This window comes from Rhincodon typus, chromosome 1 (genome assembly GCF_021869965.1).
Source record: "Rhincodon typus isolate 14 chromosome 1, sRhiTyp1.1, whole genome shotgun sequence".
Taxonomy (NCBI): Eukaryota; Metazoa; Chordata; class Chondrichthyes; order Orectolobiformes; family Rhincodontidae; genus Rhincodon; species Rhincodon typus.
Genome location: NC_063332.1, coordinates 151,312,658 through 151,328,745, shown reverse-complemented (window position 1 = coordinate 151,328,745; position 16,088 = coordinate 151,312,658). Strand labels below are relative to the sequence as shown.

The following is a 16,088-nucleotide window of genomic DNA, read 5'->3' as shown; positions in this document are numbered from 1 at the left end:
TGCTGCTTGGCCTGCTGTGTTCATCCAGCCCTGCACCTTGTTGTCTCTACATTTAACTGAGTATGGATTAAAGGACTATGGTAAAACTCTAGTCAATAGAGATCAGAGGAAAACTTTTTGCCAACTGAAGTTGTACCTAGCACAAAGAAAGATGGTTGTAGTTGTTGGAAGTCTGTCATCTTCATGTCAGGACATCATTGCAAGAGTTTCTCAGGTTGGTGCATTGATCCGAACCATCATCAACTGCTTTTCCAATGATTTTCGCTACATCATAAGGTCAGAAATGGGGATGCTTGTTGATGTTGGCAGAATGTTCAGTACCATTCAAAACTCCTCAGAAACTGAAGCAGCCCATTTCTATATGCAGCAAGACCTGGATAATATCCAGGCTTAGGCTGATAAGTGACCAATAGCATTCGCAGCACACAAGTTCAAGGCAATGACGATCTCCGACAAGAGAGGATCGAACCATTGCCCCTTCACATTCAATGGCATTATCAACACTGAATCTCCAACAACCTAAGTGGAAAAATAAACTGAAAACAGTGATATTTGGAAATGAATGCATTGGATCTCCATTTTGAAGCATTGTAATGTAAGGTGTATAATAACAGTTTACTTTTGAGTTTAGATGTCTGAATTTTGAACTAGTGTATTGTGAGCTTTCTATGAGAATGAAGGGGTTTAGTAACTAATTTGTAAGTAGTTCTCTTGACACAATATTGTCTTTTAAAGAGATTAGTATGTCTGGCTAAGAGGCAAGGTGCAAAAAATGCAAAGCAAGGCAAGACAGAGATGCTGTGAGCACGCAGGTACATTCAGAATGAGTAAGCACTAATAGAACAAGAAAACAGCCTGCAGATGCATCTTGATCCAGTCCATAAGGTAGGTGTGTATCCCTGAGTGCAAAGTGTCCTTACTGTAGCCTGATAGTTGGCATTGCACCCCAAAATGCAATATTGAAGTGCAGTGTAAGTAAATGTAGATGTTCCCTGAGGGCTCTTAGAGGTTGGCATATGTCAGATGACAATGTCCACAGATGTTAGGTGCATGTGACCATTGCCCATGGGGCATGCCTCAGACATTGGCACTTGGTATCCAACATGGAGATTTTTGGAGCAAACAGTGAACGAGACACCAGGTACCCACTCTGATTTTCGTAGCAAGAATTCTTGGCATCTAGTACACATACGGTGGTAGTATAGGAACATGCATATTAATAAGGTGAAATATGCACTTATTAATATTGTCAACTGGCAATAATTTCCCCTTAAATTATCAACTTGCCACTTCCTAGCGAGAATCTCACCTCGACACCCAGAACTTAGTTAAAAGGTGCAGCAAGTTGCACCCAACATCGAGATAGGCTTTACTGGACTTCTCACACAATTCTGCCACATTTGACAACAGAGTCCACTTTATTCTGGGTGCCTATAACATTTTGCTTGTGTTTCTTTTTTACATCTCTTGCCCATGGTGAAACAAGACAATAAATGCTGTAGTTCTTATTGTTGACAGGAATCCTTCAAAAATAGGATGCGTGTATTTCCCAGACTGCTATGCAAGTCCATCTTTAATTAGGTTTTTACTTCAGGTTCAGAACCACCCAGAGCTGATCCTGCCAGAAGTCACCTGATTTTTAATGGCATTATAATTATTTGCATTTAATGTTTTAAGATATTATCAGAAAGTTTGCAAAATACCGGAGCAAAAGGTTTAGCTGTCCAGTTAATTAAACTTTTCAATAAGCCTTTATGTACCATGTGATGTTTCTAAACAAAATCCTGTTACAGATTTTCTCAAAAGCAGGCTTCTAATTTTTGGAGTACAGGCAAATGAAATTTATAGGGTAAGAACTGTTGGAAATTTAGTTATACAGATTTTCAGGTAACACATTTACAGAAGTTGTTTAGAAAGATATATTTATTTTAATCACCAGAACAGCAGGAGGAAGACAACTACAAATCAGAGAATGAAACGACACTGTGTGGGAAAGAAAAGAATCGATAGAGCAGAGTTGAGGAGTAGCTGAGAGAGCTACTTTCTGGTCTGGCCTACATATGGCTCCAGAACTACAGCAACTTGGTTAACTCTTAAATGCCCACTGGGCAATTAGTATAGGCAATAAATGCTGGCCTAGGCAATGATACCCACATTCCATGAATAAATTTTAAAATGTTGACTCTGGCTGATTATGTCAAAGCTCTCTAAAAGCCTTCCTCTAAAATCTTGAATAATAATATGTCACAGGGAAGATGCTATACGTTAAGCAAAATACCCTGCAGTTTCCTGCTTACTGTTTCCCTTCCCTTTGAATAAAGGAGTTACATTGACTATTTTCCAAGCTTTTAGAAACTTCTGCAAATCACGTGAATATAAAATCAAGATTTTGTCTGTTAGAAGTGGTCAATTCCAGGGAAAATGACAACAATTATTGGACACAATTACGACCAAACTAAAACCAAAACTGCTTTTGGATGAGTGAAACAATTAATAGAACAGAGGATAGTGAACATTTGTGGTGTTTATGGGAAAGCTTTTTGACTAAACAATGATTCTGTGGGACAGATAGGAAAGGTTTGCAAGGCACAGCAGAGTTGGCAAATTACATTACATTTGTTGATAACATCATTTCATTCATGGCAAGAAGACATGCTGTTAAAATTGCTAGCATCAAAATTAATTAGGGTGTCTTCTGTGGCTGATTAGTGGAGCTACTAGCACTTTTATCCACCCAAGGATCTTCTGTGCAACTGTATCCACATGTCTAATAGATTGCTAGATTCCAAGACATAATAACAGCAAGTACTGGGGAAATGCAGGAGGTCTGGCACCTTATTAATCATTGTCTCAAAGGTCTTATGAATGGTTTATTCTTTATTTTCTTTCTGTCTGACCAGTTATATAGAGAAGATGCCACAAGAGACCCTCAACGTGGCTACTGGTAAAGAAGTCTGTGTCATTCAAAATTAAATGAATTCTTTAAAAATGTCACCAGTTTAGCAGATGATGGAAACCAGCAGACAGTTTCCAGCTGGACTTTCAGGAAACCTTGGATAAAATATCTCACAAGAGGGTACACTGTCAGATAGAACTTTGTAGAAGAATGCCAATTAGCTGCAGTAGGTTAAGAATTGACTGAAGGACCATTGATAGAAAGTAGCTGTGAATAGATTTTATCATGTTTGGAGACTAGTTACCAGTGATGTTCCCCAAGTGCAACATTAAGAGCTTTGCCTTTTATCAACTTCAGAAATTATCTAGATGTAAGTTTTGATATTTATTTGTTATAAATCTACAAGTGAGTGTGAGGACATAGAAGATGCAAAACTACTACAAGCAGATGAGTCTAGAGAATGGGCCTTTTTTTATTATTTAGAAACGTGTTTCACTACACAATTGTGATACTGAATATCACCTTTATTGGGAACATAAAAGATCAGCATGCTTGAGAGATAAGTCTGTAAATGTATATAACCAATCCATATGCCATGCCTAGAGCTAACAAGATAGCAGATTAACTTTCTTGCTCCTCCGATGCTGCTTGGCCTGCTGTGTTCATCCAGCTCTACACCTTGTTATCTCAGATTCTCCAACATCTGCAGATCCTACTATCTCTAGCAGATTATATCTATGGGATGTGGGTGTTGCTGGCTCTGGTAAGGCCAGTATTTGTTGCCCATCCTTAATTGTGGTTGAACCTAATTGCTTTTTGACCATTTCAGAGGGCTATTAAAATTCAACTACATTGATGTGGCTTTGTCATCACATTTGTAGGCCTGACCAGGTAAGCATATCAGTCTTCCTTTTCTAAAGGACTTAGTAAGCTGGAAGGGTTTTTACAACAATTGACGATAGTTTCAGAATTAATTGAATTTCAATTTCACCTGCTGCTGTGTTAAATTTATGAAACTCCTCTTCATAATTGAATCTTGGAGTACTGGTGAAATTGATGAATTTGTATTCCATGTTTTCCAACTTCAATTTATTCTTTCTAAACTGTGGCACCCAGATCTGCAGGCAGTACTCCAGATATCATCTAACCAGGATTTTCTGCAGCTGCAGGAAAACATTATCCTTTTTATAACCAGCAGGCTAGAATAAAAAGGTTAATCTTTCATTAGGCTTTTTGATTTCTTTGGTGCTGGATTATTTTAGTGATGGGCGTATTGACATCCATAAGTTCCTAACTTTTCACTATATGAAACATAATTGGATCTATCTTTCTGAGTTCAACGTGATGAGCTCATTACTTACTATGGCACCAATCTATGCATTTTTGCAAACCTCAGTATACAACTCTCTATTGTGTTATCTAAGTAACTACCAAATATACTGAAACATCGAGTACAGACTCCACTGGGACATCACTTATCAACTCCATCCAACTGGAGTGCATACCAGCTATTGCTATTCATTTGCTTTCCTGCCTGACCATGTCAATAATTTGTCATCATTTTCCATGAGATTTAGGTTTCGCTAATAGGCTTCTGTGGAGCCTCTAGAAGTCCATATAAACCATTTTCAAATGCATTCCCCTGTCAATTACTTTAATTAGTTGTCCAAAAATGCAGTCAGGTTTGTTCGTCATGACCTACCCTTTACAACTCCATGTTGGCTCTCTCTCTAATTAGCTCAAATTTCTCCAAGTGCTAAGTTGGTCTGTTGCTAATTACAAATTCCAATAATTTGCTCGGAACAGATGCAAGACTAAAAAGTCATAATTCTCTGATTTCCTATTACACTTTTCTTAATTAAAGTTATACTTGTAACTTTACAGACTAAATCTTTCCCTTCGATGTAATGAAAATCAGAGGAAAACTTTCCTTTTTTCTGCATTCTTGGAATTAAGACAGCACAAATACATTACAAGACTTTCCACCAACAAATTAATAAAATGACAGTGCAAGCAACAATGTCAAGGTCTGGAAAGAAAGTGATGCAGTCTTCTTAAAGTGAAATGAAATAAATCTCCTTTAAAAAAGGAAGAAGGGAGTACAAACAGTGAAATTTGGTAATTTTCAGACTGATGCAATGTCTTTTCCTGATTGGAGTACGTCAGTGCATTCCATATGTTTGAAGGTTTTAATTACTACCGCTCAACAAGGCAACTGCACAATTTATACATAAAGAGACAGAACTCAGGCTAAACATGGTCTGTCTCTCATCTGATGAGCTGTGCCAGACATTTTATATTCTGTTTAACTCAATGTAGCGACTCAAACTGTCAGCTAAGTAAATATATATTAATTTGTCTGTTTAGACACCTTAGAAAAAGGTGAAATTCTTTGATTTTACATTTTTGTGTATCGAGAAGATGTGAATCATTGAAGGAATTAAATACTCACGGTTTCTTGGGATTTCTCCTTGACATCGTAGACAGTTAACTTCACCAGTGTTTCCTCATAAATGGGATAGCCCGGTGGGAAAGTAGCACCAGTCAAAAACACTGGATCTCTTGTTCCCTGCATGCCACAAGCAAACAGGCCTGTCTCAGTAAGCTAACAGCTGTGCACCAGGCAGCATAGAAAGAAATGACAGATGATTGTACCAAAAATGAAAACAGAAGCTTTAAAAGCAGCAGCTCAATAAAAGGCAGCTAAATCAGTGTAACCCATAGAGTATTAACAGCATTACCTTTAGCCATTATAGAATCAGTATCATTTTGAAACCCATCATTATTCAAGCAGCAGTTTACGATGTGTCTAGCAGTGCCCCTAAATGACTTTGTCCATAATTGTCATTTTTTTGTTAATGTTCATTTAATGCACTTTATTCTAATACTATGTATGGAAGGATTGCACTTCCTTCTTTATTGTAACTGTGTTTTTTAGCTACTTTGGAGTCAATACCAGCACTCAGATTGGATGCAGCAGCATTGCTAAAACCCATCATACTCATGTGGAAAGCTTCTTTATTTTAATTGCACCTGTCATGCACCACTGTCAGTTGTTGATGCAATTGTCATTCTAATTTTAAAGCCTGATGGAAAAACTCTAACTCTTAAAGTTAGAGTTTACCTCTATTCTAAAAGAGCTTTTCTTAAAAGAATAGGAAATGGAATATGGAAACTTATAGGAAAGAAGATTTTAAGACATGTAACCATTATGCAGGTATTTTACTAAACCATTATTTTGAGCTTCAGCTTCATCCTATCCAAAACCACTATTATAACACAAATCATTTAGTAAATGTCCACCTTTACATTAAAAGTCTTTAGGAATAACTGGTGAGTTTAATTCCATTGAGATGGGCCGGATGCAATTTGCACAATTGTACCAATGGGCTGAATATTTTATTGCCAATATACAAGTACAAGCACCCAGGTTGTTAACAAGGGTCAGCTTCTTGGACTTGTGAAGCATCCACTCAGAGGAACCCATCCTGGGAGCTGCTGGGAGTCAACCTACTTAAATGGCTACTCCCATGAACTGGCAGGCCCTCCTGGCATAGGCAAAACACCAATGAGAGACAGAAGTGGCCCTTACATGGGGCTTTCAGTGCCCCACCTGACTACTCGATGTCTGGCTACGCTGTTTATGCTCTCACACTGGGAATATCCCATGACATAAGGAAAAGGCTGCATTCCCCATCCAACATCTTTCTCTAACATAATTCCAGTCCTCCTGCCTCCTCGCCCATCTCCAGTGAGCTGAAAAAATTAGCTCACTGTGTTTGTATTCAATTTTTATTTTTGTTTATGCATGGAATATGGCAGTCACTGGCAGGGCCAGCCTTTATTGCCCATCTGTAAATGCCCCTTAACCTGAATGACTTGCTAGGGCCATTGTATAGGGCAGTTAAGAGTCAACCACATTGCTGTAACTCTAAAGTCATACATACGTCACACCAGCTAAGGACAACAGATCTTCTTCCTTTAGGAGGGATGTGGTAGCACTGGAGAGGGTGCAGAGAAGATTTACCATGATGCTGCATACACCGGAGAGTTTCAGTTATAAAGAGAGAGTTTGGATGGACTGAGATTGTTTTACTTAGAGCAGAGGAGATTAAGAGGGAACACGATTGACACATATAGAATTATGAGGAGCATAGATAGGGTAAACAGGAAATAACTTTTCCTTTGATGGAGGGATCAATGATGGGGGCGTGGTGAACAGATTTAAGGCAAGGGGCAGAAGATGTGAGGGGATGTGAGGGAAAACTTTTTTACCTAGAGGGTGGTGAGAATTTAGAACTCACTGCCCGTAGGGGTGGTTGAGGCAGAAATCCTCAAAGTTAAGAAGTATTTAGATATGCACTTGGAATGCCAAGACAAACAAGACTGTGGACCGAGTGCTGGAAAGTGGGATTAGAATAGTTAGGTGATTAGTTTCGACTGGCACGGCCAGAAGGGATCAAATGCCTTTTTTATGTGCTGTAGATCTCTATGGCATTAGTGGACTGTATGGCTTTTAAAACAATCAATGATTTAGTTGCCATTAATTCCAGATTTTTACTGAATTCAAATTTCACGATGTGCCATCTCCCAGAACATTAACCTGGTGTTCTGGATTACTAGTCCAGTGACATTACTAATACACCACCAGCTTGTTGTTTGTGTCTGCAATTGTTGACTGTTCTCCTTTTCCATACATTCCCGGCATACAGTTCCATTCGGTTGAGGTGCCTCCTGCTGTTTCCCTTAAGTGACCAAGGTTTAGGTGTAGAGGATAACTGTAGTGTAAAAAAGACTGCTCAAATCAGGAAAAATCATAGCTGAACCCAACTTTGTCCTTTTCTGGCTAGTGCATGCATTTTCCAGCCCAAATCACTGGAAAAAATCCATCAGTGAAGGGAATACAAGACAAATTCCTTTCCCTAGGCTAAGGGCACAGAACCTATATAAATGTTTAATTGGGAGAGGACCTAACTCAGCATAAACTACAGATCTATTCTAGCTATTCACTACCTTAAACCAGCTTAACTATCAGGGAAAGCCAAAAGCTAATTGTTAACTGGGATTTAGCCTGCAACCACTCTTTCATCCATTCACCTTCCCTTAATATTTAAATAATTATGTAATTAATACAGTCAGAAGTATTTGTTTCACTCCACTCCTGAACATTCTCCCCTTGCCTTTCTCCAAACATTGCTGGCTCTTCCTTGAGCCACTGGCACCAATTGTTCATTGATATCTTGCCCATATGATTATTCTGATTATAGAAGCACATAAAGAATTGGCAGTCTATAGCAGGAATCACAGTCAAACCTGACCCCGTGCTCAGTTGATGTTTTTACACACATCTTGTTTCCAACAGAGACCATGAGTAATCTGGGTCATTTCTAATCTGTGAGAGCACAATGCCACGCCAGTATCTATATTTTTATGCAGTATGAAGATGGTTCAATGGATTTAATGAAAGTGACAACCCAGCTTGTTTTTAAACACAGTCTGGAAGATTGGGGAAAAATGCTGCTAATCTTGCATTGTATTTTGACGTACGTGTACACAATTCTTGCTCAAGCATTATGTGATCTAGGTTCTGTATCCAAGCCTCTGTCTATTTCTTAATAAGAATATTTATTTTTGTATCAATTGCAAATTATAGCCACCTTGCAGCTCACACAATACACCACAGCAAATATTGGTTTTCACACTTTAACAGCAGCAAACAGTGAATATGTTTCACTCCAAGCTGTCAGTCACTCTAACAGAATAATAATTCTACCAAAAGCAACACTGAGCCACATTTGTAGAAGCATCAACAGAAGGCTTTCGACAACATATTACTCTGCCACAGTGTAGCCTTGCTGCAAAGATGAAAGTGGGCCTTACTGCCAGTAAGAAATTTGGAAAGCTTACAAGGGCCCTGGATGGCTTTACATAAAAAGAGATCAAGATACAGTAAAACATGTAATTTTCAGTCCATTTGCAGCCCTAGAAATCTGCCGATTTCTGACAGATCTCCCACGACAGCTTCTCCCATCATTAGGAGCTAATGTATTTATAAAAAAAAAACTTTTACAGACCTGCACTATGGCGACTTTTGCTTTCGATTTCTCTCCCACTGAGCTCTGTTGGTCTGCTGTATACCACATTAATACTAAAACCCAACACCATAAGTCATGTGGGCAGATCAAGTGCAAAGGCTGTACAACAGCTCCATTACTATAATTTAATTTTAATATTCACTTGGTTATGCACACAAAAGCTGCCTTTGTATGTATATAAATTCTGATTTTTTTTCCCTTGTTGTAGGGAGAACAGTCTGATTTTTTACACAAAAGCCAGAATAGATGGTTGGCATTATTAAACAGATGTAGCAGCTGGTATGGGTTGGCAGCTTACGGTTTTTATTGGTTTACATCCAAATTAGTCGTAAGATGAATTCTACCTTAGTTTGATCAGTTTAAACCTGACATATATATGGCATATACAAATACAACATTTAAACTGACAAATGGAGACTGCATTTGGAGTTGGATTCAAACTCCAACTGACAAAGTACAGTATTTTGTCTCCGAGCAATTATATCTTGATCAAGAATTGTTCCTAACATCAGCAAGTTATGATTTTTGCCATAATTTTTGATCTTAAAGAGGCTCCTCCCTCATTGCTATTTCCTGAATTAGATGGAATTTCAAGACATTGAAGGGGGCTGACTTCAATAGCCCTGAAATCTGATGCAGAAATCATAATTCTGCATTAACCTTTGCCCACTGACTCCAATGCAGGCAACATACCAATCTTGTGCCAGTTGCAGGCTTAAATGATTTCAGCATCCAGCCAGCACTAAATAATCTGTTGCTTGCCTATCCTCCTAAGCAGGTGGCAATATCATGAGAGGCAGGCACCACCTGAAACTGATCTGTATTATTTAAACGTAAGCTGTCCCTCTTAAAGGCGTGGTAATTTGTGGCTGGAGCAGGTACTAGAAGTCCTCGGGGAGCCGAACCTGACCTGGAAAAGACAAAATAGTGGCCCAACTTGGGACAGAGCATGCTCCAAGATTCCTGAATTGCCACTCCGAAGTGTAGGAGGTGAAAGGGAAGGGAGATGTCCTGTATTTGGAAGAGGTCAGGAAGCCCTATAGATCAATGTTCAAGAGTCAGTGGGAGGAGATAACTCTTACCATTGGCTCCATGGCCAAGTCCAAGGACCTGGATATAATGCTGCAAAAAATTCAGTGATCTCACACAAAGAGTCAAGGTCAATGAATGCATCTTCCAAATACATTTCCTACAAACAATGCCACTAGCTTGAGGTATTATTTAATTCACCATACCCTCACAATTCATCTACTAAAAAACTCTATCAGCGCTCTCACCTGACATCAATAGAGTTCACACCTCACTTGCAAACTAAACACTGATGCAAGCCTATCCTACCCTGACCACAGTGGAGGAGATACGGCTGGCCTTTATTCAGAGTAATGTATTTTTCAATTATTTGAAATCATTTGTTTAAGTGGATGGGCTCATGTAATTAATATGTGCAACTGTGCGTGCACAGTAACTTAATAAGATGGATTCATGTGTGGTCTACTGGAGACGTTTCAGGTTTCTGTGTCACTTTAAAAAAATTGATTGAGATATTCATTCCTGAGGCTGTGACCACCATACAGTATAAAACCATCAAAGTTGCTAGCATCCTCATAGGTGATCCTCCTTCCCACATCCTAGCTCTCACTCATCCCACATATTCTCCTGATTTACAAGTTGCAATCACCATAAGTATGCATTTCCTACCTTTTCCCTCCTCTTCCACATTTCAAAACTTTACTCTTATGCCTTTCTTCTTTCTGATAACCAAGATGTTCAACCTAGCCAGGCAATTATAGAATAAGAAAACCGTGTTGATGAAAATGTACATTCACTTGATTGCACACTTGCACTCACTGGCTAAGATTTTGACAGTGCACATAAGTTATAGGATAAGATAGAGGCTGGAAATGTACGGGGTAAGATCAATATTATATAGAAAAAGTTGAAGTAAATCAAACAAGATGCTTACGTGACCCTCTACCAAACCTATTTGGATCAGACCCTGTTTAAGTATACATAAAAATTAAATCTTAGTTTTATTCTTGAACTATGAATTTTATGAATTAGCAGCCATACATTCCCAATACATTCTAAGGTGGTCAGTACGATAGTGCAAAGTAAGTTACTTTGGTAAAACATTCGCACTTAACTGCAAATAACTATATGTTACTTAAAATCTTCATGCAGCTCCAGTCTAAAAAGTCTCACTTCCTGTTGTCACATTCTCTGTCAACATTTTACCATTATAAATTCTATTTATAAATCTTACCGTATATTTACAGCTATGCTTGATTCTGTAAATGTGCCTCTGTGTAGACGCTCAGTTTGATATCTGAGCATGCAGATTCCCCCACAAATTACACAAAAGATCACCTGAACATTTTAGATTTCCTGTTCTTTTCTCTTCGACTGAAATTTCTAACATCCAAACTAAAAGGTGTCACTACGCAGAATCCTTTGGTCATTTTCCAATGGTAAAGACTTGGATACAAATTATTTTAAAATGTATTTGAAGAAGTTATCTAACCAATGTAAGTGGTTTGGGATGACCTCATGCTAAATTACTGTTCTGTAAACAGACAAAATGTTATTAGTATGTGCAATGAGAAGTGGTTTGGCAAGTGACTAGAAACATTTGGTCATTCAAGAAAATGTGTAGCATTGTCATATAGGCTGACATTTATGATTTCCACGTTTGAGGGAGACAGCTTTTTGAATGTATCAGCAGGACAATGACAGCAAAAAATTATTTCAGTTTTGAAAGCCTGAAAAGGGAGGAAAATGCTGTCCTGTGTGCATGGTGTTTGATTCGGTGAAGAGATAAAAATCAGCAACCTTCTCTTGAAACCCCTCTCAGTTGATCACTACAAACGTTTTGATTTCTTTTTAAGCATGCAGTCATCACACACCATTTCAAATATAGTTTGTTACGAAATGAAGGAGTCAATTGCCCAAGTATGAAAAAACTAACCCCAAAGAAAAATAAAAGTACAACACAAAACACACAAATGGAGGTAATAAATTTAAATGGGTGATTGTCTGATGCAGACAAGGAGAATAAAGATTACACAGTTACACAGGTGGAAAGGATCAATTCTATGGTATAACATCCTCTGCCTGATCAGCACTAGAGGTACAGATGGGTCATGTTGAGAAAAGGAGTTTCCCAGATGTGCACAAAAGAATTGGCATTTGTTTCCATGAATGTGGAAATTATAAGTCTAACCCAGATTTGCACTGGAAGCAGTTCAGAAAAGGTTAGTGGGTTCATTACTGGGATGAAGAGGATACCTTATAATGTTAGATTGAGCAGGTTGGGCCTTTACTCATTGGGGCTCAGAAGAATAAAAGGTGATATTATTGAAACATATAAGGATCTGAAGAGGGCTTAACAGAGTATATGCTCAGAAGATGTTTCCCATCATGGGGGAGACTAGGGAGCACAGAATCACTATGAGAAGTCACTATTTAAGATGAAGATGAGAATCCAGTATTAGGGAGCATGGAATCATTATAAAGGATTGGCCGTTTAAGATAGAGATGAGAAGGAATTTCTTCTCTCAGGGATTGTGAATCTTCAGATTTCTGTACACCAGAGCTATGGAGATTAGTCGATTGTCTCTGCTTTGAACAGATTCAGACAGATTCCTGAACTGTGGATTCACAGATAACAGGCAAGAAAATGGAGTTGAGGCCAAGATCAGATCAACCATGATTATAACAAATGCTGGAATAGGCCAGAGGACTGCATTGCATATTTGTACTACTATTTTCTATGTTCTTATTTAGGATCTCTGCCAAAAAAATGTCAAATCAAGGTATAGATTGTGCTGTGCTCTTAAAGATGTCCTACAGCTGTTGCACATTGGACTGAAAAGACTTGAGAGGGTTAATACTAAGTGGTGCCATAAGCAGCACCCACATGGATATCACATGGACATGCAAGTGAATCATTTATAATCCCGGATCAGTAAGACCTCACATCTGCCTTTCCTCAAAGCCTCTATAATAATGTCAATTGTATCAATATAATCTGAGTAGTTACTAACGTGCAATAAACTATGTCTTGTTAAGTACAAGGAACTCTTAATTCAACCAGTTTTCCTCTACGCCCCCGACACCAAACCAAGCAAGCCCTGTAGTTTCCTTAAAGAAGAGAGTGGCAGGAACCTGCATCATGTACAGCAGCTTGCACAACATTATGAGCTGGCATGCCCATTTAGAATGGTAAGCAGCAGTGTAGATTTGATTTGACTGCTCATACAACTCATGGTGTGCAGCAGTATGAGATTTTCAGATTCAGCTTTGAATTGCTGGTCTACGAGGCAGAATCTGCAGCAGGGAAGAACTGAAGGTTTTAAGAACCTAACAGAAGAATCCTGCTTGGTAACCCTCAACAATGAAGCGTATGTCAGTGAATGGTAAAAGCATTTCAGACCTGGTAACAGATGTACTGCAGTAAGAGAGTTGTGATTCCCTGTCAAACAAGAACTAGTAACTCCAAAGCAGATATTGCAGTGGTATGCAGGAGAGGTCCTGAATTAGAGTTTAGCACTGTGTAAACGGACATTGGAGGTTCCAACATTAAAGCTTAAATTTTCTGATAAGATAGGAAAAACTTTAAATGGCACTGTACTCCAGGCTAGGAAAGCGAGAAGTTAAAAACGATTTACAGCTAAGTTTGAGAGCTACTGCCATTGCAAGCAGGCACGGCAGTAAGGAAAAGGTGCCAAAAGAAGTATTAATCCAAGGTCATAAGCCTGGTATGTTCAGAGCCAGTAATGTCGGGCAGATTTAAAGTATAAGGGGACCTGGTATAATAGGGAAAAAGTTTTGGGAGATTTAACTGAGGCTGCAGAGAATGGGGAAGACCCTTTGTACGCTGTGGATTCCTGCAATAGCAAGACTATCAGGAGCCAAGGAGTTGTTTCCAAGTGAAGCTAATTGGCTCTCAGCTAACTAAGCAGGTTGTAAATGGAAACAAGTTACACAGACACAGAGAGAGAAAGACACAGAAGGGTGTCCTGTTGTTCTCTCCAGCAGAAGCTGCCTGTTGTCCACAGTATGAAACATAGTTTAAACTTGGAAGAATACCAGTTACCTTTCCTGCAGCTGTTGCTTAAGCTATGACTTTTGAATTGATAAATCAGAAACATTTTTCAAGTGAATCTGTCACTCTGTACCTAAAACCCAGAAGAAGCTTCCCAAGAAAGATAACTGAACATGAAGGGCCTGAATGGCCATCTCAACAACAGAACTAGGAAGCAAAGACCTCTGAACTGACCTTCTAATATTGTTTACTACCTTTGCCAATAACCTATCTTACCTAACTTTGTGTATTTGTGTGTGTGTAAAGGATGAGTTTATAAAGGAATTACAGTTTTAGTTAGTAGTGACACATGCGAATGGTTTCTGTTTACTTGTAACTATATCATAATTACTCATAATAAATAATAATTCTTGTTTAGTATGAGAAACTGTATAGCACTTTCTATCAACCTTGGTCTGAAAGTCAGGAAATTGCGTTGCTGTGTCACCTTAATCAAATATTAAAATCTGGTCTGACTTCAGGAATACTGGGCCATGATTTACAGCTACCCTTTTTTTTCTTTATTCATTCACGGGATGAGGGCATCACTGGCCAGGCAGCATTAATTTCCCATCCCGAATTGCCCAGAGGACAGTTTAGAGTCAACCATATTGCTGAGAGTGTGGAGTCACATGTAGGCTAGACCGGGTAAGGATGGCAGTTTCCTTCCCTGAAGGACATTAGTGAACCAGATGGGGTTTTCCTCTGACAATCAGCAATAGATTCAGGGTTGTCATTAGATTCTTAATTCCAGATACATATTGTACTCAAATTCCACCATCTGCCATGATGGGATTCACACCCAGGTCCCAGAACATTATCTGGGTCTCTGGATTAACAGTCCAGCGATAATACCACTAGGCCATCGCCACACCTCAGTGGGTTGTAACAACATCTTGGAGAAAACCATTTCTGTGATACAGAAAAGTTCTCAAATTAGATACTAAATCAGAAGATAAACAAGTAAATCACCTTGATACACAATTGGGAGGATAGCTGATGATGGTTAATACAACAAGGTGAAGGGGGTAATTCAGCTCATGTCTTTATTAATTCCCTCTTGGTCACGACAAGAATCATAGAATCCCTAAAGTGTGGGAACAGGCCCTTCGGCCCAACAAGTCCATACCGACGCACAGAACATCCAAGCCAGACCCATCCCCCTATAACTCACCGAATCTACACATCCCTGAATGCTACAGGTAATTTAGCATGGCCAATCCACCTAGCCTGCACATCTTTGGACAGCGGGAGGAAACCGGAGTACCCGGAGGAAACCCACGCAGGCGCGGGGAGAATGTGCAAACTCCACACGGACAGTCACCCGAGGGTGGAATCGAACCCGGGTCCCTGGCACTGTGAAGCAGCAGTGCTAACCACTGAGTCACAGTGCGGCCGTGAATGTAGATTCTATGACAAATAGCTTATATTGATTTTTGCACACAGATACCACATTTCAATTAAATCATGGCTGCGGTCAAGATAAGGAGCCATTTGCAATATTTTCTAGGGCAATGTAAAGAGGAATTTTATTATTTTCTAATTCCAAGAAAAACACTACAATATGACTTCAAACATACACAAATATAATTGCTCAGTTTGAAAACAGAAAGAATATCTAGTACAGACCGGATGATTAAAGATTATACTGTTTAGAAGTTCTTACAGCCCTATAGGGGTAGATTTTGAACTGAGACTATAGATGCTTAACTAGTAATTGGTATCATCATCAGCAGTGAATTTGCAGATATCCTGAGCACTCATTTATATTTTTGTTTTTTTTTCTTACTGACTGCTATTTTTGAGCTGAGGAGGAGGAGAAAACAGGGAGGGGCCAGATGGAAAAACAGCGAGATAGACTTCCATGACAATAAGGTGCAGGGCTGGATGAACACAGCAGGCCAAGCAGCATCATAGGAGCAGAGAGGCTGACGTTTCGGGCCTAGACCCTTCATCAGAAAAGGGGAAGGGGAAGGGGGTTTTGAAATAAATAGGGAGAGAGTGGGAGGCGGAT

At 39.1% G+C, this 16,088-nt stretch overlaps 1 protein-coding gene across 1 annotated transcript in view; it reads right to left on the bottom strand.

Moving 5' to 3' along the window:
* inpp4b (inositol polyphosphate-4-phosphatase type II B) overlaps positions 1–16,088 on the bottom strand; it is a 718,933-nt gene that overhangs the window by 337,477 nt on the left and 365,368 nt on the right. The window contains exon 7 of the mRNA XM_048597564.1: positions 5,349–5,465. Within this exon, the coding sequence (XP_048453521.1) occupies positions 5,349–5,465 (117 nt within the window). The remainder of the gene's footprint in view (positions 1–5,348; positions 5,466–16,088) is intronic.